General features: G+C 39.2%; 2 protein-coding genes across 2 annotated transcripts; both read right to left on the reverse strand.

Moving 5' to 3' along the window:
- Positions 1 to 401: 401 nt before the first annotated feature.
- On the reverse strand, positions 402 to 5400 carry LOC139942874 (uncharacterized). The gene is made up of 4 exons (XM_071939676.1): positions 5199 to 5400; positions 3046 to 3108; positions 2036 to 2166; positions 402 to 1153 (listed from the first exon to the last, which is right to left on the reverse strand). The coding sequence occupies exons 2-4, from the start codon at positions 3095 to 3097 to the stop codon at positions 938 to 940; spliced, it is 399 nt and encodes a 132-aa protein (XP_071795777.1). The 5' UTR covers positions 3098 to 3108; positions 5199 to 5400; the 3' UTR covers positions 402 to 937.
- Positions 5401 to 7399: 1999 nt separating this feature from the next.
- LOC139942873 (uncharacterized) lies at positions 7400 to 22636 on the reverse strand. Its single transcript, XM_071939675.1, has 3 exons — positions 22516 to 22636; positions 16939 to 18714; positions 7400 to 13950 (listed from the first exon to the last, which is right to left on the reverse strand). Exons 2-3 carry the CDS (start codon positions 18675 to 18677, stop codon positions 13233 to 13235), a joined length of 2457 nt encoding a protein of 818 aa, XP_071795776.1. The 5' UTR covers positions 18678 to 18714; positions 22516 to 22636; the 3' UTR covers positions 7400 to 13232.
- Positions 22637 to 23375: the final 739 nt, after the last annotated feature.

Raw genomic sequence — 23375 nt, forward strand, 5'->3', positions numbered from 1 at the left:
GATTCAAAATGCGAGAATCGAAGGCTTGATTAAAAGTGACACTGCAATAAATAGTGGCAATCAAACCAAGTAGCCTATTACGCGTGTTTAATTTGAAATAATTTAGCGCGAAGTTGAAATAACTAAAGGTATTAATTATATGGGGTCTATCTTTTTCTTCTTCATTTCTCAGCTCATTATTTTGTAGGGATAAATAACTTGTAGGTAGACTATTAAAAAAAGACGTTATTTCATTGTTGAAATTTTCTCACTCAAATTTGCGCCACCAAATAATCCAACTTTTACAGACTTCGGTACACTTCAATAATGCATACAAATCGAACTTCAAAAATGTGGTCCAATAATACAAATAAATAAAATCACAAGGCAAAATTCAAGCAATTTATCAATGTTGTGTAATTTTGTTTATTGAAATAGTACAATATAGCACAGTTTGGCTTGATCAGAAATGTATGAGGTTAAATCGCCATTACTCGTTACCAAGTAAGTTTTTATGCTGACAATTATTTTGAGTAATTACCAATAGTTTGAATAATTAACAACAGCCGGGTGTACTAGCCCAGCTTCTTCACATCTTATTTGAAAGTTACTTTCACGTCTTATCCCAGTGTTTGTTGGCCATGTACATAGCCTAAACTCGCTTTTTCTGAAAGTCATTTGTTTCATAACCAGAATAAATGAAATGAAATTGAAATTGAAATTGAAAAAGCCTCGGCTTTGACTCCAGTTCCGAGACCCGTTTGAGGATGTAGCACCGTGCACGATTGACGCTAGGGTGGTGACAGAATCTAAGGTCACAGCTTCAATGTTCAGATGTGGCTGAACATGCACAGATCCTTCCTTTCTCGAAACGATTAAAACTCAGTTTGACGAATCGAATTTCCCCTTCCACTCAAATTAACATTGTCTCAACGTGGTCGAACAACCACGTGCAGTCTTACTGTGTTCTTATTAGCCGACCAATAGCCAATGATATTGCGAAGACCAAGAAGTCAGAGTTCACTGCTCCAGCGCTGTTGCAAAATGGATCCTGGCAGCAGTGGGTGTATAAACGAAATCCATCCAATCTAAATAGCGACTTGCCAAGGCAGGAGTATATTCCACAACCCCTCGTTACCCCTAAAAGTTTCCTGCCGTCTTTAATGAGAGTTTTCTGTAATGTGAAAAGAAGCAAAAAGGTAGTGAAACAGTGCGCCTTCTTGCGTTGTGATAGGGACTGGTACACTAGTCCCTTAGTAGGGTATGTACCTCGGATTTAACTGTGAATCTCTAGAACAATCAAGGCCATGTGAAATGATGCGAGGTCAAGGGTGATTATGGACGTGGGCTCAACGCTTGTGGATCGGGTCACTTGCAACCTCGTCCCCAGGGTGTGTCGAGTGGTTACAAGGTTGACCGCTCTCTCACCCTGGTATTGGATCATTTGCATACGCCAAATTTTTGGATAGGTAAGCAAATTCAAATAGTCTGGCTTCTTTTCGAAATGCACATCTTCGTCACTCGTAGTACGGTACCTGATTTAATAGCTCGTTTGTGCATTGTTGGTTGCCGGCGGCTGGCCGTACCTATGAATATGGAACATATTCTTTGTAAAGTCGTTGTCTAATCAGGGTCCAAGTAAGGAGTTTACATCCCATGGTTTGCTATTGTAAACATGGTTGAAAATCAAGTAAACCATGGGGACGAGGTTGTAGGGTCACTTGGGGCTGGCCCGAGGTGCACTGACATCACCACGAGAAGGGTGAGTGATCGTTCGATTAGAGAAGGAAAAACGTGCATCTGCCCACGTTCGTCCTGGAAAAAAAATACACGGGTGGCGTATTTTTTAACGTGGGGTAATTATCTGCCCACGTTCGTCCTGGAAAAAAAACAAAGCCACCCAAATATGAGCGCACCGGGGTCGACCCGGGGAAGCTAATCGAACGCACCCATAGTTAAATTTGCATCGAGTTACACATGTAGAGCTAGAGGGGAGGGTTTATTCAGTGTACCATTTTGCCTGCCATGGAATATGCAAATTATTTGATATTCTTACCGTGCATCCAAATCCATCCTCGCAGCTTATCGTGTCCATTGACCCGTCAAATAGTGTGAAGTCTACATGCTCGCGTCCAGGTACAGTGTGTACGGTCTGGTTATAACAAAGCATACTGGAACTGCAGCTACCTGCAACGAAATAAGTTTGGTTTTATTTTTAAAGGCATTGACACGTATGGTACTTGTCAAAATCTAGTCTTCTCACTTGGTGTATCTCAACATTTGCCTAAAATAACAAACCAGTGAAAATTTAAACTCAATTGGTCATCGAAGAAAAAACACCCTTGTTGGACGAATTTGTAAGCTTTCAGATAGGAATAAAATACTTCTAGCTAGAAGTCTTTTATTATTTCAGTGAGAAACTACCTCTTTCTCAAAATCTATGCTTCTTCAGAAGGAGCTGTTTCACAAAATGTTTTCTACTATCAACAGCTCTCCAATGCTCGTTACCTGTTGGTTTTAAGTTAATATTTGTTTTGAGTAATTACCAAACGTCTACCTTCCCTTTAAAGGCACTGGGGTGGATTTAACAAAGGTAGTCCTAACTTAGGACTAGTCCTAGGCAATGCTAAGAGATAAGACCAGTCCTAAGTTAGAATGAGTTACTGGTCCTAACTTAGGACCAGTCCTATCTCTAAGCATTGCCTAGAACTACATGTTTGTAGTCCTAAGTTAGGACTACCTTTGTGAAATCCACCCCTGGAAACGTTTAGTACTTGTCAAAGACTAGACTTCTCACTTGGTGTATCCCATCATGTCTCTATGGTGTATCTCAACAATATGCCTTAAATAACAGACCTGTGAAAATTTGGACTCAATTGGTCGTCCAAGTTCCGGGAGATATTATAAGGGAAGAATAAACACCAATGTCGCACAAGTTGTGTGCTTCAGATGCCTTGAATTCGATACCTCAGCTGAGAGTCTTTCGAGAAAGACTTTGCTAGGGTCGAAACGTCAGGCATTAATTTTTTTTTTAATTAAAAGGTAGCAAAAGTTATTTCGACTTACATATATAACATAACACCATTAGAAGCACAGCGTAAAGTTTGGTTTCAATCATGATGGCTGCAACTGAAACACAATACATATAATCTAGAATTAACAAAGATCATATTGAATGGATCACTCGATTGGCAACTGTCAGGCGTTGTGCAGTTAGTTCAAAATAATTATCAAAGTTAGGCCTATTACAGTTTTTTTTTTTTTTAATGTGTTGGCAGAATTGCAACGGGGGATCGTCACTATTTTCTCATGATTTACAAAAAGGGTTCAGCCAACAAGTGTTTGTTATTATCATTAAGCCTATAGACATTTTGTCACGCTGTCATCATCTTGGTCATGTTCCCTGTTTCCATAACAGTAATGAATGCTAACATTCATTGCGCAAACATGGCACCAGACTATTTTTCGTCCAGCCTCAATTTGGTTACAATGAGTTCGAATGGAGTAAAATGTCCACACCTTGAGAAAGGTCTGTACTAGCTCCCAATGTTGTGGCACACAAACTTGAAAAGCTGTCTGCGATGAATTTTTCTCAGCTCTCTACCAATACATTTTCAACAAAAGCATCGGGACGATTTGAATATATAACTTCTCGGATCAGGGCCCAATTTCATAGGGCTGCTAAGCACAAAAAAATAGCTAAGCATGAAATTTATTCCTTGATAAATACAAGATTACCATCAAAATTTCCACGTGATTTTCAGGATAAGCAAACAACAGCTGAATACCAGTAACAAACAATATGCAACAAATGGAAATTTGGTTGGTAATCCTGTTTTTATCAAGGAAGAAATTTCATGCTTAGCAAATTGTTGTGCTTAGCAGCGCTATGAAATTGGGCCCAGATGCAATACCTCAGATGGAACCAATGGGGTTACACCGATGTGTGAAAGGCACTGTACATGCATATAGGTCTATACATGTACTCAGACAGTCACGAGTTCTGTTAAAGACAGTGGACACTTTTGGTAATTGTCAAAGACTAGTCTTCACAGTTGGTGTATCTCAACATATGCAAAAAATAACAAACCTGTGAAAATTTGAGCTCAATCGGTCGTCGAAGTTGCGAGATAATAATGAAAGAAAAACACCCTTGTCACACGAGGTTGTGTGCTTTCTGATGCTTGTTTTCGAGACCTCAAGTTCTAAACTTGAGGTCTCGAAATCAAATTCGTGGAAAATTACTTCTTTCTCGAAAACTACGTCACTTTAGAGGGAGCTGTTTCTCACAATGTTTTATACTATCAACCTCTCCCCATTACTCGTATTAATCAAGAAAGGTTTTATGATGATAATTTTTTTTATAGTAAATACCAATAGTGTCCACTGCCTTTAAAATAAGCCACAAGCACGAGTTTTTTTTAAAAGAGGTTATCAGAAACATGGCCCGTAGTTTAAATGAGATGCCACAAGTATCACGTAGTCGCATCAACGCAGTTTTGTGTAATCAACACTTTATAACCAAGCCGGGGGAAAAAATAGTGAAAAACCATGGACATTAATTTTCCACAAATAAGTCCTTAATTTAGTTGTAACAACTGAAAGCAGTATTGTTTTGTTTTTAAATAGCATTTCAAATACCGTTTAATATTTTCTCGATACGATTGCATTTCAGATGGACATATAGGGCCTATATAGGTTTTCTCGGTCAAATTCGGCAAAGCAGTCAGTTTCATTTCCATGCGTTCGAATTAAAGCTGTTTTGCCTCTCCAGTTGTTGCTGCGTTTCAAATTCAGAATTCGGCCATTCAATTTCGTTTTGAGTCGAGTCAAATTCCTTTAGCACTCTGTTCAATTTAGCGTATCGTCATTTTTCGTGACACACATTCCTCAAGAAGCGTCTGCGAATTTGAATGCTGCTTTGGTGAATTTTTAAATTGAATGATTATTTTGTAAAATCGAACGACGCAACCTTACATTTGACTAATCATAAAACGAAATCGAATGACCCTTTTCAGTTGCATTCGATTTCGCGCGAAATAGAATACCTTGGTGGTTAAATTTGCTGCTCATTTTCCGAAATTGACCGAGAAAACCTGTATTATTTTCATATTAAAATTATAGTCTCGAATTTGAACCTCTGTTAGCTTCAGACTAAAATTAAACAGTGATATCTTGTATCTTAGAATTCCTAAAATATTACCTTTAACACAACTTACCCTTAATTCCTACGCCACCCAAAATCCAACATGGCCACAATAAACATTTATTGCATAAAGCCGTAGAGAATACTGAATTTTCCCAGAGTAACCAATAGTCCACCACTGCGCGTCATATAATAGATGTCGATAATACACGGCCTAACCATTACAAGTATTGTTATATTCCAGTCGATAGCACAACGGTATCATGCCATGCAGTTGAAAAATACCATAATAATAATATGCATAAATTGGCAATTTTTGTGTACACGGTTCAAGGCTGCAGATTCCAGTCGCTGCGTCTGTACCCCCCCCCCCCCCAAACACAATACGATGTAATTTGCATTTTGCTGCTCTATTATTATAGGTCTGGCTTGCCAAACACATTTTGCCTTAGTAGCGTCACAGGCTGCTGATCTTCAAAGCTATTGAATTTGTTTTGAGGGGATACAAACACAGTTGTGTTGCTTTTTGTGGCATGCCGTATTGCTTTAACATCGACCTAACATTTTTTACAATCGAAAAAACAACAACAAAACACACACGAAAACAAACTGTTGTACATGAACGCTGGTCTCCGTATTGAAATTGTAACAGCTAAGGGGGGGGGGGGAGGGGGAAGGGGAGGGGGCGGGGTAACAACTAAATAATGTACACTGGTTGTGCTGTTTTTGAGCACTGTACACGTACACTGTTCTATAATTGCAAGGGTCGTGGGTTCGAATCCCACCCGAGTAACATGCTTGTGATATTTTTTTCCACAGTACTCGGAAAGTACCAAGTACATGTATACAGTGCCAACACACATCGGTGTATGTGTAAAAAAAAAAATAATAATAATATGTACACGTCTTGTAAATTTAAAACCACAGACAACTGAGAAAATAAACGTCATTCTGTATATAAATTCAAGTATTTATTTCCCGTAAAGATTCTTCTTCAACATTTAAACCAGTTTGAGGGGTTTGTGGAGAAAAGCAAATTAAGTGCAAATAAAACCTACATTTAAAACAATCATAGTTGGGAACTCCATTTGAAGGATAATTGTCATATTATACCGAGTATAGGCATACTGGCTAAACTTAAACAACACCGAGAAACCCTGAATTTTGTAGAAACGATTGTTTATTAAGACCAACTTTTACAAATTATGGAAACTGTTAAAGGAACACGTTGCCTTGGATCGGACGAGTTGGTCTATAAAAAGGGTTTGTAACCGTTTTTTATAAAATGCATATGGTTAGAAAGATGTTTTAAAAGTAGAATACAATGATCCACACAAATTTGCCTCGAAATTGCGTGGTTTTCCTTTTACTGTGCGAACTAACACGGTCGGCCATTTATGGGAGTCAAAAATTTGACTCCTATAAATGGCCGACTGTGTTAGTCGACGAGGTAAAAGGAAAACCACGCAATTTCGAGGCAAATTTGTGTGGATCATTGTATTCTACTTTTAAAACATCTTTCTTACCATATGCATTTTATAACAAACGGTTACAAAACTCTTTCAAAGACCAACTCGACCGATCCAAGGCAACGTGTTCCTTTAACAGCACTGCAGACGATTTCACGCAACGCTTGGATTAATCTATCTCGAGTTAGGACGAGAAATTAGTCCTTACTTAAAGGATTTGGGTACTTTTTCAAAATGTCCATAGATTTACATTAAACTTACAGGGTTTGAAGATAATGATAGTGGAAAGCTTCCCTTCAAATCTTACTTACTGAGGTGCTGTAGATTTTTTTGAGAAAATGAGTAAAACAAAAATGAAAATACGTTTGTAAACGCTTAAAATAATGTTGGTCTCATGAGACCAAAATTACTTTCATTACATATTGTTTTACTCATTTCCCAAAAAACTACAGCACTTCAGCAAACAGTATTTTCAGGGAAGCTTTCTATTATCATTATCTTCAAACTGTGTAAATTTAGCGTAAATCTGTGGACATCTGTGTGTTTTTTGTCTTATAAAAAGTACATACACCCTTTAAAGTCGCCTGGAAGTGTTATTTTTTCAAAATAAAGCTTTTGTCACTAATATATGTGTTTTGATGAGTTGAATGTGAATAAACAGTTAACTAAGGTTAAAAAAAATCAGTTCTTATGTTATTTACAATTTTAAGAGTAGACCCCGACCCGAGAGGGCGCTGTTCGTGACGTCAATCGAGGCAGACTTTTCTTGTAATGCGTAGAGTAAACACAATTTTTTTTTTCTTCCGGCAATGCCGACCAGGTGTATTGCTGCTGAATGCAGAAAAAACACTTTTTGAAATGTACCAACTCACGACTTGGACGTACATGTACTTTGCACGCGTGTTTACTATACGCATTACAAGCGAACAGCGTCACGAACAGCGCCCTCTCGGGTCGGGGTCTACTCTTAAAATTGTAAATAACATAAGAACTGATTTTTTTTAACCTTAGTTAACTGTTTAAACAACTTTATATATTTTTTAAACATATAAATCGTGACAAACAATTACTAAAAGAAAATTGTTTTATTGTTCGTAAGCACATACTCTTATGTTTGAAAGAAAACAAATTATATTTCCAGGTGACTTTAAGATGGGTTCGATGCACCCTAACTAACGTCTTTGGATACGAAACTTTACTTGTTTTTTTAATCTTATGACTTAAAAGTCCCAAGATTAATAATAAATTAGAAAGAGCATAGGTGACATCGACAGCAGAATACTATTGGTGTTTATTCAAAATAATTGTTAGCATAAAAACGTAGGCCTACAAGGTAACAAGCAGTGAAGACCTGTTGATAGTTTAAAACATTGTGAGAAACGGCTTCCTCTGAAGTAACGTAGATTTTGAGAAAGAAGTAATTTCCAACACAAATTTTAAAAGACAAGGGGCCTAAAGCCTTCTACACTGTAAACAAATTGGGTAAAAAAATGCCCAACTGTTTACCCAAATAAGGGCGAATAGTGAACTCCTCCAACTTTTGGGCAAAATATTACCCATCAAAGTTAGGCACTCTGATTGCCAAATAATTGGGTAATATTCCTCATCAATAGTTGGGTATATTTTGGTAACCAACAGTTGGGTAATTTTTTGTTTACCCATTTTCTGGGTATTTAATACATTATCAATAACCCACTAATTGGGCGATGATTTTATTAATGATTTAACCCTTTTCGGTGTTATCCAACAAATGGTGAATGTATTTAACCCTTTGATTTACAGTTTCTTCTGTGATCATACAAGCAGGCGTAGAAAATATATTTTCCACGATGGCAAACGGTGGTGAGCTGTGACCTTCCAAGGCCTTGGCATCTCTCTCAAAATCGAGAGAGTGCTCAGTGGTTCGTAGATGCTTTGGAAGGTTAGTTTTTAACTAAAATACAGTTTGTTTCCTGTTCAGTTGTTGTACACAGTCGTGACAGTTGCAGCGCAAGCACACGCATACATGCCACAACCGGCGTTGCAGATAATGGCATGATAAAACTGAAACTAAAAACTGAAACTAATTCAACAGTAGTGTCACTGTGTTGCTCCCTCTGCAACTGTCACGACTATGTACGACTGAATAGAAAACACAACTTCATAGTTTAGCTAAAAATTAACCTTCAAATGTGATCTATATCTACTGGAAAACCCCGCTCGTCACAGCCACTCTTCCACTCGCCATGTTGGAAAATATCGTTATGTTTTTTCATACCTTGCCCAACTTTTGGGCAACTCTTTTGGGCAACTCTGAGTGCGCATGATCGGATGATTTTGACCAACTAATGTGCATCATTTTAACCAACAATCGAAATTAACTAAAATTACCCAAAAAGTTGCTCCAATAAATAAGCAAAAGTGTAACCAACAGTTATGATAAATTCAGATTACGAATTATTTGCCCAACACTTGCCCAAATTTTGTTCCGCTTTTTAAACAAAAAATTGGCAAACAAAATGTTTGTCCAACACCAATTGGTTTTGTTGGGCAATTATCGACCAATAATTGTTGAAGTTACTTTGCCCAACAAATGATTTGACCAACGTTTTTGCAGTGTATTAGACATCTGAAAGCACAAATTTGTGCGATCAGGATATGTTTTCTCTCATTCTCGTTTGCATATTGAGTCAAGACTTTTACAGGTTCATGCATAATGTTGGGATACACCAAGTGAGAATACTGGACTTTGACATTTACCAAATGTGTTTGGTGACTTTTAGGCTGTGCTAATCAACAAGTGATGCCAAAAGACCCACTGAAAAGCGAAGGTTTTTTAGTTCAAAACTAAATACTATAAACACGATAAAAGAAATTCGAAATTAAAACCCAATTTGCCTCAAATACTTTCTGTACAATTCAAATCACCCCAAAATATTTATAATAAATGAATCAAGCTCAAAACAAAACAAGTCAAATTTAAGGGAGGGTATACGTTTGGTTATAATTAATCAACAAAATACTGACCCCAACAACTTACATGGTAAAGAGAACGGGAGAACTGTTGGTATTATTAAAGGCAGTGGACACTATTGGTAATTACTAAAAATAGTTATTATCATAAAACCTTTCTTGGTCACAGTAATGGGGAGAGGTTGATAAAATAAAACATTGTGAGAAACAGCTCCCTCTTAAGTGACATAGTTTTCGAGAAAGAACTTATTTTCCATGAATTTGATTTCGAGACCTCAGATTTAGAATTTGAGGTCCCGAAATCAAGCATCTGATGAAAGCACACAACTTAGTGTGACCATGGTGCGACAAGGGTGTTTTTTCTTTCATTAATATCTCGCAGCTTCGACGGCCGATTGAGTTCCAATTTTCGCAGGTTTGTTATACATGCATCTATATGTTGATATACACCAACAGTGAAGACAAGTCTTCTATATGTTGAGATACACCAACTGTGAAGACCAGTCTTTGACAATTACAAATAGTGTACAGTGTCTTTAAACAATGTAGGAAAAAAAAGGTTACTCTTCCCCCAAAAAGAATTTACCTGAAAAAGGCTTCAGGCATGAAGATTTTCTCAGATATCTGAAAACAAAAACAAAATTGTATGTAACAAGGGTATTCTTGTTTTAATTAGTTTCTTTCAAAATTGATCCAACATTTCCACAGGTTTGTTGTTTGATGCATTGAGATACACCAAGTGAGGGTACTAGTCTTTGACAATTATTACCAAAAGTTAACCCTGTCACTTAAAAAAAAAAAAAATTAAACAAATGATCAATTCTGAAAATTTTCACTTTCCAATTTACATGTATTTGTTTACAATAATATACAAATAATATACAAATAATTAAAGATATGTACAATGCATCAAATAATTACTTAAAGGCAGTGGTCACTATTGGTAATTACTCAAAATAATTATTATTATAAAACCTTTCTTGATTACGAGTAATGGGGAGAAGTTGATAGCATAAAACATTGTGAAAAACGGCTCCCTCTGAAGTAATGTAGTACTCGAGAAAGGAGTAATTTTCCACGAATTTGATTTCAAGACCTCAAGTTTAGAATTTGAGGTCTCAAAATCAACCATCTAAAAGCACACAACTTCGCGTGACAAGGTTTTTTTTTCATTCATTATTATCTCGCAACTCCGACGACCAATCGAGCTCAAATTTTCACAGGTTTGTTATTTTATGCATATGTTGTGATACACCAAGTGAGAAGTCTGGTCTTTGACAATTACCAATAGTGTCCAGTGTCTTTAAGAATCCTTTGCTTAAGGCCAATAGAATCACACACTTTTGCAAGCCTGGATGTTCAGCTTGAAAGGGCATGGCCATTTTCATTCTGAAAAGGGCACTCCCGAAAGAAAAACTTGAAGGGGCACCAAGGCCAAACCAGGGGCAACAGAGATAGCAGCCTTCGTGGTCTCCTCGTAATTCCAGACTTGTCATGGCTGAGCGGTTAAGAGCACCGGACTCAAGCTCTGGTGTTTGAGCAGCAGAGTGTGGGTTCGAATCCCAGTCATGACGCTTGCTACGTGATATTGTGGGAGTAGCATCTGCTCTACCGGCCAGGCTTTGGACTGATGATACCCAAGCCTACATCCGTATGGATGGACTGTAAAAAGGGTTACTCTGATTCATCCCTAGAAGTAGGTGGCAATTGCCCATGAAAAAAAATAATTGTAGCCCACACCTTGAAGTGGCCTGCAGGCCTTGTGTGTCTGGCGACGTGCATAAAAAAAGAAAATGTATGTGCTAGCAAGTGCTGATAATTTTTGCCAATTACCCAGAAAACAAATATAAAGAGTATACTCTGAAGCCTAAAATCTCATTTCTACTTAATGGTTCTTTGTTTTCTCTTCCTCTTACAGCAAACCTGTCATGGAGAGGTATAATTGCTAACCTGTAAGATACAAGTTACATAGGCTTGGAGTTCCCTTTGCATACCATAAGCAGAGTAAACCTTAAAGGCAGTGGACACTATTGGTAATTACTCAAAATAATTACTAGCATAAACCCTTACTTGGTAACAAGTAATGGGGACAGGTTGATAGTATACAAATAAAGAATGTTTATGAGTGCAACGGACCGAATATGTTCATGAGTTAAAGATTGAATGTTCTATTTAACGAGGCAGAGCAAAGTTGAATAGAACATTCCATCTTTCAACTCATGAACATATTCACACTATTGCACGAATGAAAACAAAATAATTATTCGTTTTATATAACATCCAAGTATAGATCTTTTTTTCCATTTTAATTGGAGGATACAAATTTCAAAACAAAAAAGCGTCTGTTTTGACACACTCAGACGCCGAAATATGTGCCTTGCAGTATACACTGCTGCATTACCAAAGACGCGCACACAGTGATGTTTTTACTCACCAAGCAATAGTATTTTTCGGATGGAACGAAAAAATGCACGGTGAGTGCCTAGCGTGCTCTAGTACTTTTTTTTTCTATCACGTGACGGACAATCATCCTATCAAATGGCAAGGATCTGCTTGGGTGTTTATATAATATAAAACATTGTATCAAACTGAGATGGTTTAAGGAATGAGTTAAGGCCCAGTGACCAGGGGTAATAATGTTGGAAGAGCTTTAAGAAGCACTTCCGGTGTGAACAGCGCTATACAAATTAATATTATTATTATGTTGTTGTTCTTAAAGTACTATGGAAAAACGCTTTGTACAAATTACAAGTTTGTCACCGCTTTCACCAAAGTGCCAAAAACACAAGAGATTGGTAGAAATCAATTTGTGTGTATGTGATTTTGATTTAGTTGATCAATATCGAACTAATCAAAATCATGTGAGCCCAATTCATAAAACCTGTAAGAATAAAAACAAATTTATAACAGATTTATTTGACTTCGGATACCAACTTCAATTCCAAGATTTCATGGCCAACAGTCTATGAAACAAACAACAATCACTATACACGGGCCTGATACTTCATGGAGGCAACAAAGGCGATTGCATCCATGCCCCCTGGTCATTGCCTTTGTGCCCTCGAAATGCTAACAGTAAAAATTTACAATTTCCTCAAAGGGTGCCCTACTCTCAGGAGAAATTGCCTTGGTGCCCTTGCCCTTACCATAATGGAGGCATACAGGCCTGATGTCAAAACTAGGTTATCCTTAAAACATGTTTTTTTTCCCTCTAAGTTTTTTGCTGAAAGGAACTATTTAGCACTTGGTGATAACGGTGACAAGATCAGCATTAAGAATGCAATTGGACCCTAAAATGCACTGGACACTTGGTAATTAGTCAAAATATTTGTTAGCATAAAAACTCACTTGGCAACGAGCAATGGAGAGCTGTTGATGGTATAAAACATTGTGAGAAACGGCTCTCTCTGAAGTGACGTAGGTTTTGAGAAAGAAGTGATTTCTCACTACAATAATATTTGAATTGATTTGGAGACCTCAGCTGAGGTCTCAAAACCAAGCATCTGAAACTGCACAAGAAGGGTGTTTTGTCTTCCATTATTCTCTCGCACCTTCGAAAACCAATTGAGCTCAAATTTTCACAGGTTTTTTATTTTATGCAATGGTGAGATACACCAAGTGAGTAGACTGGTCTTTGACAATTACCAAAGGTGTCCAGTGTCTTTAAAGGCGATTTGACTGCAGATCTATTTTTCAGTATCAGCCGTTTCAGGACCCTCGTTCAAGTCTTGAGTCCCTTCAATAGTTTCTATGTTCGCACTTTCCTTCAAACTATCTTCCCCCGTCTGTTCTTCGTCGACGGTCGAGAAAACTTTGGCTGCACCAGCACTGGGAAGGCTGCCTTCCACTTCACGGAGTTGAGTCTCCGCTTCTGATAGTTGATTCTTCGCATTCGGTAGTGGATCCTCCACGCCTGGTAGCTGTTTCTCCTCCTCAACAACCTTGTCACCAGGGTCGGCTTCTGACTCTTTGGTGTCCATCAGTTCTGGCGATTCCCCGACAGCGTCGTTTTCATCACCTCCATCATTGATGTTGTCGCCCTCTATTCCGTCTTTCTCGTTGCGATGTGACTTCCGGTGTCGCTTGATGTCGGCCTCAGACGCGCAGGCCTTCGTGCAGATTCCACATGCGAATTTCTTCTCCACTGGGTGAATACGATCAATGTGCCGTGTGAGGGCGCTGTTCCCGCGGAACGCCTTGCTGCAGTGCTGACAGGAGTACGGTCGCTCCCCAGTGTGGATCAGCATGTGGTGCTTGAGGTGGGCCAGCTGACGGAAGATGTTGTGGCAGATGCCGCACTGGAATGGTTTCTCATTGTTGTGGATGCGCATGTGGATCTTCCTGTCGGCCTTGCTACGGCAAGGCTTGTCGCAGATCTCACAATTGAAGATTTTCCTTGGAGAGCTGCATTCAAACACAAACGGATAACACTGTTAAGTGGCAGTGGACACTATTGGTGTTTGCTGAAAATAAATGTTAGCGAAAAAACTAACTTGGTATTGAGCGATGGAGAACTGTTGAACATACATGTATAACATTGTGAGAAAGAACTTCCATCTGAAGTAACCTCGTTTTTGAGAAAGAAGTTATTTCTTACTGAAACATTCGAGTTTGAATTCGAGATCTCAGAATTGATTTTGAGGTCTTGAATTCAAGCATCTGAAAGCACAAAACTTTTTTTCTTCCATTATTATCTTGCAACTTCTACAACAAATTTTCAAATTTTCACAGGTTTGCTATTTTGAGCTTATGTTGAGACACCAAGCGAGAAGACTCGTCTTTAACAATTTACCAAAGGTGTTCAGTGTCTTTAACAGTGGTTCGCCGGCCAAGTGCCAGTAATCAATGCTTAGGAACACAGGCCCACTAGAAAAATGTGATTGTGAATGACTTGCTTAATTGTATCACAATCACATTTTTGTATTAATCACTATGAATGATATAGTACGCCTGTGTATATTGTACCTGAAATGGCTCTTTGTACACTGTAAACTGGACCAGTTTTTGAAAGGAAATGTTTTATTGTGTAGCTACACTAGGATTAAAATGATCTAACAGTTCATAAAACTAAAATTATACTTTGCCTTTGAAGGCCAAACCAAGTTTTTGACCATTATGACATGAATACCTATTTACAGAAAATGAAGATGTAAACAGTATACATATGTGATATAATTTACCTGTAGAAGTTTCAGCTTCATTAGTTGTGAAGTTTTTGTGAAATCCAGAGAGCAATGGTTTCAGGAACGTCGCGTAAATACCAGGGGTCGAATTCACAAAGCGTTAGGGGAGAAGTCCTACATGTAACTTAGGACTTGTCCTAGGAGCTATTAAAAACTTAAGGCTAGTCTTAAGTTAAGACGAGATAAGACTAGTCTTACACTTTTTATGAAATCCACACCAGTACTGGTAACTACATGTATGTGTACATCACGTTGCACATGCTGAAATAACATTTGTCTCCTCTGACAGTGTTTACTCATTTCTAAAAAAAAACTACATCACCTTAGCAAGTAATATTTTAAGGGAAACTTTCTACTACCGTCATTATCTTCATACATAATCTGTGGACATTGTGTATTTTTGTAAGAGTACCCAAACCATTTAAAGGAACACGTTGCATCAGATCGGTCGAGTTTAGCCTGGGCGAATAGTAAAACTTGGTATTCGGTTAACCGGCTGGCCAACTATCCGAAATGAACCGGTTGTTCACATATTTTTCCCAGCCGCTAGAGGGCACAATAAAAAAAATAAAAAAATAAAAAAATAAAGAGGGCGCTGTTCGTTTGTGAATGAGATCTTATGGGTGGATTGATATTACAGTTTTAGACAATGTCACTCGGTTCATTCATAAAATTAACCGGATCTCGATTAAAGATGGCAATTTTGCTTTTTCTTTTGATGCTGTCTTAATGGGAAACTTTTGACTATCTGCCAATCACCAAGAGAGGGCGCTCTTCACCAGGTAATGTCAACAACTTTAGGAATAGGAGAAGCATGAGTGACGGTCACTGACAGCAAATACCTTGTGTTTTGCGTGTCGTTAATTTTGTATTTTAGATTTAGCCAAACTGTATTTTGTTTCTCATAACACAATGCCAGCATAAACCAAACTGTTCTGGAACAGGACGTACTGGACACGAGTTCCCCAACGATAACAAGCGGTGTGCATGAGTTTTTGGGAGTATTTCTTCTAGGGTAATTAGCAAAAATTCCAAAATGCTGACCAACCAAACATTGAGAAGAAATCTGAAGTTTAGTTGTATGACAATGTATCTGATTTAATTTTCAAGAGGCTGAGAGACTTCTAAATGTTTTTTGAGTATTTTTGAATTTTTAGCATTTACCATTGTTTGCTATACGAGTTGTGCACCCTTACCTGGTAGGTCTGCTGCCCTCTAGTGGCAGAGCTTTCAAAAAGTCTCCCATTGAAGTTTTACAAGGATTCAGACAAAACATTCCTATTACATGTAGTAGTCCCCCTGACTATCGCGTATTATAGGAATATCCGGTTACTTGGTTGTAATTACAGGACTATCTGGTTTTATAAATAGGTATTCGCACCCCTTGCGGATATCCAGTTAAGAAAAAAAAAGGCATTCGCGATTACGGATAGGAAAACCTTTTCGCCATTAACAGATTAACCGGATATTCGTAACTATTCGTCCCACGCCTAGTCGCGTTGGTTGTTGAAAAGCGTTTGTTTTTAAATGCATTTAAGGTTAGATAGATAATTTAAAAGTAGAATAGAATGATTCACACAAACATCCCTCGAAAACAAGATACTGCACAGTTTTCCTTTTACATCGCGAACCAACACGGTTGGCCATTTTGTGGAGTCCAAAACACGGTTGGCCATTTTGTGGAGTCCAAATTTTGACTCCATAACATGGCTAATCGGGTTAGTTCATGAATTAATTTGCAAACCATGCAATTTCCAGTGGTACTTGTGTGGATCATTATATTCTACTTTTAAATTATCCATCTAACCATGCGTTTTACAACAAACGGAATTGAAATGCTTTTCAAAGACCAACTCGACCGACCCAAGGCAAAATGTTCCTTAATTACTTTGGTAATTACTCACAAGAAAAAAAAACTAAAAAACTGACTTGGTAACGAGCATTGGAGAGCTGTTGATAGTAAAACATTGTGAGAAACGGCTCCCTCTGAAGCACTGCTCTGAAGTAGCATAGATTTTTAAATAGAGGTAATTTCTCACTAAAATATTAAAAAATATCTGAAAGCACACAAATTCGTCCAACAAGGGTGTTATTTTCTTTCATCATTTTCTCCCAATTCCGATTACCAATTGAGCTCAAATTTTCACAGGTTTGTTATTTAATTACCAACAGTGTACTGTCCCTTTAAAGCATAGCAGACACTACTTACGAGTTCTGTGACTGGCGTTGATGTGACTTATCAGGTGAAACATTGCAAGAGTCCGACTCCACATCGTCCTCTACGTCCACCATGTCTGCTATCCTTCGCCTCTTAGCGGGGGCTTTCGATTTCCTCGGTCTCCGGACACGTTGCGGCTTATCCTTATTGCAGGTCGTCGCCTGGTGCCGTTTCAAATCCGACTCAAGGCGGTACGTCTTGTCGCAGGACTCGCACTCAAACGACTTCTGCGTGGCATGCATGCGTATGATGTGGCGTTTGAGGGCACTGGTCTGCCGGAACCCCTTGGAGCATATGTGACAGACGCTTGGTCTGATGTTGGCGTGGATCTTCTTGTGGTCGTTGAGGTGGCTGATCTGCCTGAAGACCTTGTCGCAGTCAGCGCACACATAGGGCTTCTCCTCGGTGTGGACCAAGACGTGTCGTCGTAGATGTCCCTTCTGGAGGAAGCCCTTACCGCAGAATGGACACCTGAACGGTCGATCAATCTGATGAACCTTGAAGTGAAACTTCAAGTGACCTTTGCTCTTGTAGGATTTATTACAGACGTCGCACTTGAATGGTCTTGCTGGGTCGTCTGGTTGAGACAGAGGGGCCAGAAGGCCGTCCACAAAAGTGAAATTCCCCTTCTGTTCGATTCCAGTCGTTATTGTGGTGTTATCGACGTTTACGTGATTCACAATCGACGAGTTATTTACGTTCGTTTTTGAGGTGATCATAGTCTGTTTCTTTGTGGTGTTACTTCCCACGAGGTTTCTCGAAGCAATCGTCTGCGATTGAGAGGTGGTGTTGCTCGTTTGTTGCTTGGCATTGTCATTCTCCTTATTCTCCTGTGGCATCCCTCCATTGTCCGCAGGAATTAAGGGGTCCTCCTCTTCGATATGGCCGCAGATCTTCGATAGTTTGGTGTGCAGATTCATGACGGCAAAGTACGTGATGTTGACGTGGGTTTTCTCGTGACGGCGGAGGTCGGCCTCCCCGCTGTACCCCTTTTCGCAAAGGGAACAAACGTACACCTTTTCTTTGATGTGCATACGCTGGATGTGCCTATACACCGCGCTCTTTTGTCTGAAGCCCTGACTACACACCTCGCACTTGTATGGCTTCTCATTGGTATGGATGCGCAGGTGGCAGGTGAGGTGACTACTCTGCCGAAAGGACTTGTTACACACGTCACACTTGTACGGTTTATCGAGCGTGTGGATCCGAGAATGTCGCCTCAGGTGCCCCAGCTGCAGAAAACTCAGGTTGCACACGTCGCACACGTACGGCCGTACGTTGTCGTGGACCTTCTGGTGATACTTGAGGTGGCTCTTGCACGTGTAGGTCTTCCCGCACTGGCAGGCGAATGGCCTGTGTCGTGATCCGCCCGATTTCGGCTCCTCCGGGATGTCCGGTGCTGAACGTCTGGGATCTATCTGACTCGCAGCTTCGGCCATTTGCTGTAAGGTGTCCTCGGCGCTCTCAAACAGCTGGCCAAGGACAGCAATGACGTCGTCCTCCTGCCTGCTGAGGGTGTTCCCACTGGCATCGATGATGTTAGTGACGCTGCCGTTATTGATTATAGAGATTTCCATCTGGGTGTTGCCGTCCACATTGTGGGCGACGTTGTTGTCCTCCTCGTGGGTGCCTAAAACAATTGTTTGCCCCTGCTCCTCGTGGGCACCTAGAACAATCGTTTGATCTTCCTCGCCCTGGGTGCTTAAAACAATTGTTTGACCCTCTTCCATTGTTCCGTCTTGCAGTTATTCAATTCATAACAAACATCTGGAGAACAAAACCAAAAACAAAACGTTAAGATTTGAAAACCAATTTTGGTTTAAAGGGTGTCATGTACTTTTTGTAGGACAAAAAACACAATGTCTACAGATTTACACAAAACTTACACAGTTTGAAGATAATGATAGTAGAAAGCTTCCCTGAAAATATTACATGCCGAAGTGCTGTCGTTTTTGGGAAATGAGTAAAACTATGTCATGAAAATAATTTTCGTTTCATGAGACGAAAATTATAAGCGTTTACAAATGTATTTTCATTACATTGTTTTACTCATTTCTCAAAAACTACAGCACCTAAGTAAGTAATATTTGAAGGGAAGCTTTCCAATATCATTATCTTCAAACCCTGTAAGTTTAATGTAAATCTAAGGACCCTTTGAAAAAGTACCCAAATCCTTTAACCCACATACATGTAGACCCATTCCACAACTCGCAGCGCACTTGTAGGCGCGTCTCTTGGGGTCAAAACATGCCCAAAAGGATGTTTACACGCACTACAGTGCAAAAACACATGTTTTTCCAACCCCCCAAATGTATGTGCAAGAGCGCTGCACGTTGTGCAATGAGTCTATGATGTGTGTTAACACTACGTAAAATAATAATAATAATAAAGAATATTTATAGGGCGCCACAATCCACCAAAATGAGGTGCTCAAGGCGCACAGGAGGGGAAACCACCCACGGCAAGGAAAATAAGACAAATTTACCAATTACACATGTAGGCAAGATTAAACAATGTGATTTTCAACTTAGTCTTGAAAGTACTGAAATTAGAAGAGGTAAGTCATTCCAGAGTTTGGGTCCAGCATAGGAAAATGTATCGCCCCATGACTTGCTACTCTTATAGTAACCTGTAGAATGCATGTATTGGAAGATCGGAGAGATCGCACAGAAATGTTACATGTATATTCTTAATGTATATATTTGTATTATGAGCAGTTCCCATTAATGCAGTACTTTCACAATCTCTGTGAACAAAAATCACAGGCATCCTGATGCAAATTTCCTTCTATTAAAAACAGTTAGATTTAAATTGGTACATGAAAACTGGCCCAGACCTTCGTGTTTGAGGAGCGCGATCGCGCTCGCGCTCCTACCGCGCTCCTGGGGCTCTTCTCAGGTGCGTGATCGACAGCACTCCTCCGCGATCATTACGGTGTATTTTATTTTATAACACAAAAGCAGGTTTCACACCAGTCATTGTTACTTTGCGTGCGACAATAAATAAAAGAAACATTGAACGCTAGAGGTCGCTTTGGAACGATGCACTAGCGTGATATTAAACGCCCTCTATTGGTAAAATCTACGCGAACCAGCAATAAACGCATTGAGACAAGACTCGACGTGTCACGTGGGAGTTTTAGCGCATTTCCAGGCGGCGCAAATGCGAGGGCGAAGCGCATACCGTCGGCGTACGTAGCTCAATCAACATCTGTTGTGCAATCTCGAGATTGAGCAGCGCAATTAACAGATTGCTAGCCTTACGAACTCGCAGCCGGGTACATTACTAGTTACTACACGTACGTACGTACTACACGTACATACACACACACGCTGCTAGTATACGCCGTCCGTGCAATACTAGAACTACTACTAGATCAACCATGGAGCAACAACGTATTTTCTCGTAAGAAAATGTGTATTTTCTAATGCTTTATATCAAATGTGAAAACATTTTAGAAAAAAGGAAACATTAAACATAAAACCTTAAAATCGTGCGGTATTTTGTCACACGGGAGTGGGATCGGTCGGGGTTGTTTTATTTGATTTTGTCTGTAAATTTTATTTGTGAACGTCCGAGTCCGATCCGACCTGACCATTTCAGTAATCATAAACTGAGTATGCTATCAAACAAATTGAGCTCCTGGACAATCTAAGAAGAGTGATTTTTTAGGAGCTCAAATTGAGCTCCTGAGTATTCTCAGGAGAGCGATTAAAAGAGCTCCTTCTATTTCTATAAACGAAGGTCTGCTGGCCCAAAAGCCACAGTGATGACCAATCTCAACAGGCCTGGAATTTCCTGGAGGCCACGGTCTCCGTTACCCCTGGTCTTCCTCCGTTACCCTAGCCCACCTTGTTGAGCTGTTAATGGCTCCGCTTTTAACATCGGTCTCATCACTGTCACCATTACAGCCCACCTTCGATACATGTCTTAAACGCTAAGTTTTCAAAGGTCGTAAAATGCGTGGTAGTTTGATTGCAAATTTCTCCTATTTTAAAAAGTCCTATACTACTCCAACATACCTCATTTTATTCCTTACATTTGTGGAATTACTATGACACATAACAGGGCTTACTAGATGATGACTTTGTCCAGATAAGATGATTTGAAAATTGTTCCAAAAAATCGTGTACAAAAATTACATTTAACGTGACATGTTCTTGGGCGCCGCCATGTTTTAATGATTCTCCTCTTGTTGGACGTGAGAAGTCAGGGCACCAGGCAAATCTTGCAAGTCATGAATATCCAAGAGGTAATGTCACGTGACGCTGTATGACTACGCTGATTTATCAATTTGTGTGGTGTACAAAGTAAATATGAATATGTATGAGGTGACGTTGCTCGGTGGTAGTTTCCAGATACAGCGCATCGCTACGTCACCTTATACATATTCAGTTTTTACTGTACACGAACATAAGCCTAGCGATCATGACGTCACCATATGGATATTCATGACTCACAAACAAGTCACGTTAAATGTAATTTTTGTACACAATTTTTTTGACCAATTTTCAAATCATTACAACTGGACAAGGTTATCATTTAGTAAGCCCTGTTATGTGTCATAGTAATTCTACAATTGTAAAGAATAAAATGAGGTTTGTTGGAGTAGTAGGCCTATAGGACTTTTTTAAATGGGAGAAAATTGCAATCAAACTACCACGCAATTTTGCGACCTTTGAAAACTTAGCGTTTAAGACATGTATCGAAGGTGGGCTATAATGGTGACAGTGATGAGACCGATGTCAAAAGCGGAGCCATTTACAGCTCAACAAGGTGGGCTATCGTTACCCCTGGTCTTCCTCCATTACCCCTGGCCTTGGTGCCCCTTCAAAAAAGTTCCCATAGACTTTAAAATGTTCAACTGGCAGAATAAAAAATAGTCTTGAGCTTCCAGGCATGGAAAAAGTCTCAGAATCTTGTGCTTTTCAATTGAATATTGTTACTAGTATACCTCACATTGTCATTGGAACACCTTGAACACATGTAAACAAATTATTTTCAAAATCAAATGCTGACTTTGGAGTTTGAAAAATAACTCAAATTCTGTCGAGTGATGTAGTTACATTAAAGGCACTGTACACTATTGGTTACTACTCAAAAAAAATTATCAGCAACAAAAATTGACTTGGTAACAAGCAATGATGGGGAGCAGCTTTTGATAATGATAGTATCAAACATTGTGAGAAACGGCTCCCTCTAAAGTAACAATAAACATAGTTATTTGCTCTCCCAAAAAAGAAAATGCCAAAACTTAAAAGAAGGATGAGTTTCCTGGTCTGGCGTCTACATTTGTCGATCAAAACTACCACTACAGTCGTGTGAGAATACAGTACGTAATAATACACCAAATGATGGACTGCACTCTCTTGGAAGAAAATGGAGAAAAAGCGAAACTAACACCGGCGCTACCTGCACAAATTGCAGGAAAACGCAACGTGTCCGGAAACTGGACGACCGTTGAGTTTTCCCGAATTTACATCTGATTCTGACTGGGCACTTTTGGGATTTGACACAGAAATACAACTGATTAAAACACAAGGTCACAACGGATCTCCTCCTACTTACCAGTAATTTTATTGTACAACTGCAGAAGTGAAAACTCTCGGAAACAAATGCTTCGTCGTAGTTTCTTCAAGGCAAAAGTTGTCCCAGCTTTTTTCAATGTTACGGCGGGAGAGAACTTGGTATTTTGTACACACTGGTGCCCGTTTACTCCGTTACAAAGTACGCACTTTTGATGGCGCGGGTACCAGATAATCACCCTACGAACGATCAATGTCCACCTCGATCTCTCTGTTCGTAGCGTCGGCTCCCAGCATGCCCCCGCGTTATATGCAAATTAGCTGAACCATCCTTGACCTAAAAATAGATGTTTTTTTTTTGTTCTGGAAAAAAAGTAGGCTCATATTTTTGGGACGAAGATGAAGTTATAGAGGGACAAAACATACGAATGCAGACAGAAAAAAACAAACAAAACAACAACAAAGAAATGATAGGGCAAAAAGGCACAAACGATCGGTGTGTAGGCCTTTATTATACAACCGTTATTTATTTATTTATTTATTTTGTTTGCAGAGAAAGCGGTTTAACATCATATACAAAACTAACACAAGCAATACAAAACCTTCATTACGAGAAATGAGTTCGATTAAAATACTTCCATGTCGAAGTCGATCGTCTAATAATAAAAACAAAATGGCATCTCAGTATAAAAAATTGCGCATTATCTCTTGTCTCGCAAAAAACCCGAACCAAAAAAGAACACGGGACACGTTTTCCTTTTCTAAGTTCTTTTGAGACATCAACAATTGTGTTTTTTCCATGGGGCAAGGGGGGGGGGGGTAATTAAATGCAATCGACTAAAATCGTGTTCAAACTATATTATTTCCCGTATCTAGGCTGTACACTTTAAAACAAACACTTTA

Source organism: Asterias amurensis, chromosome 10 (assembly GCF_032118995.1).
Source record: "Asterias amurensis chromosome 10, ASM3211899v1".
Lineage (NCBI taxonomy): Eukaryota > Metazoa > Echinodermata > Asteroidea > Forcipulatida > Asteriidae > Asterias > Asterias amurensis.

What these genes read in the sequence shown, in the direction of transcription:
- LOC139942874 (XM_071939676.1), bottom strand. Translation starts at nt 3,097, where the DNA reads ATGATTGAAACCAAACTTTACGCTGTGCTTCTAATGGTGTTATGTTAT. An exon ending in AATGGTGTTATGTTATATAT is followed by an intron (nt 2,167 to 3,045) that starts GTAAGTCGAAAT and finishes ATTTCGTTGCAG; the next exon opens with GTAGCTGCAGTTCCAGTATG. An exon ending in AGGATGGATTTGGATGCACG is followed by an intron (nt 1,154 to 2,035) that starts GTAAGAATATCA and finishes TTCACATTACAG; the next exon opens with AAAACTCTCATTAAAGACGG.
- LOC139942873 (XM_071939675.1), bottom strand. Translation starts at nt 18,677, where the DNA reads ATGGAAGAGGGTCAAACAATTGTTTTAAGCACCCAGGGCGAGGAAGAT. An exon ending in CAACGCCAGTCACAGAACTC is followed by an intron (nt 13,951 to 16,938) that starts GTAAGTAGTGTC and finishes GTTTGAATGCAG; the next exon opens with CTCTCCAAGGAAAATCTTCA.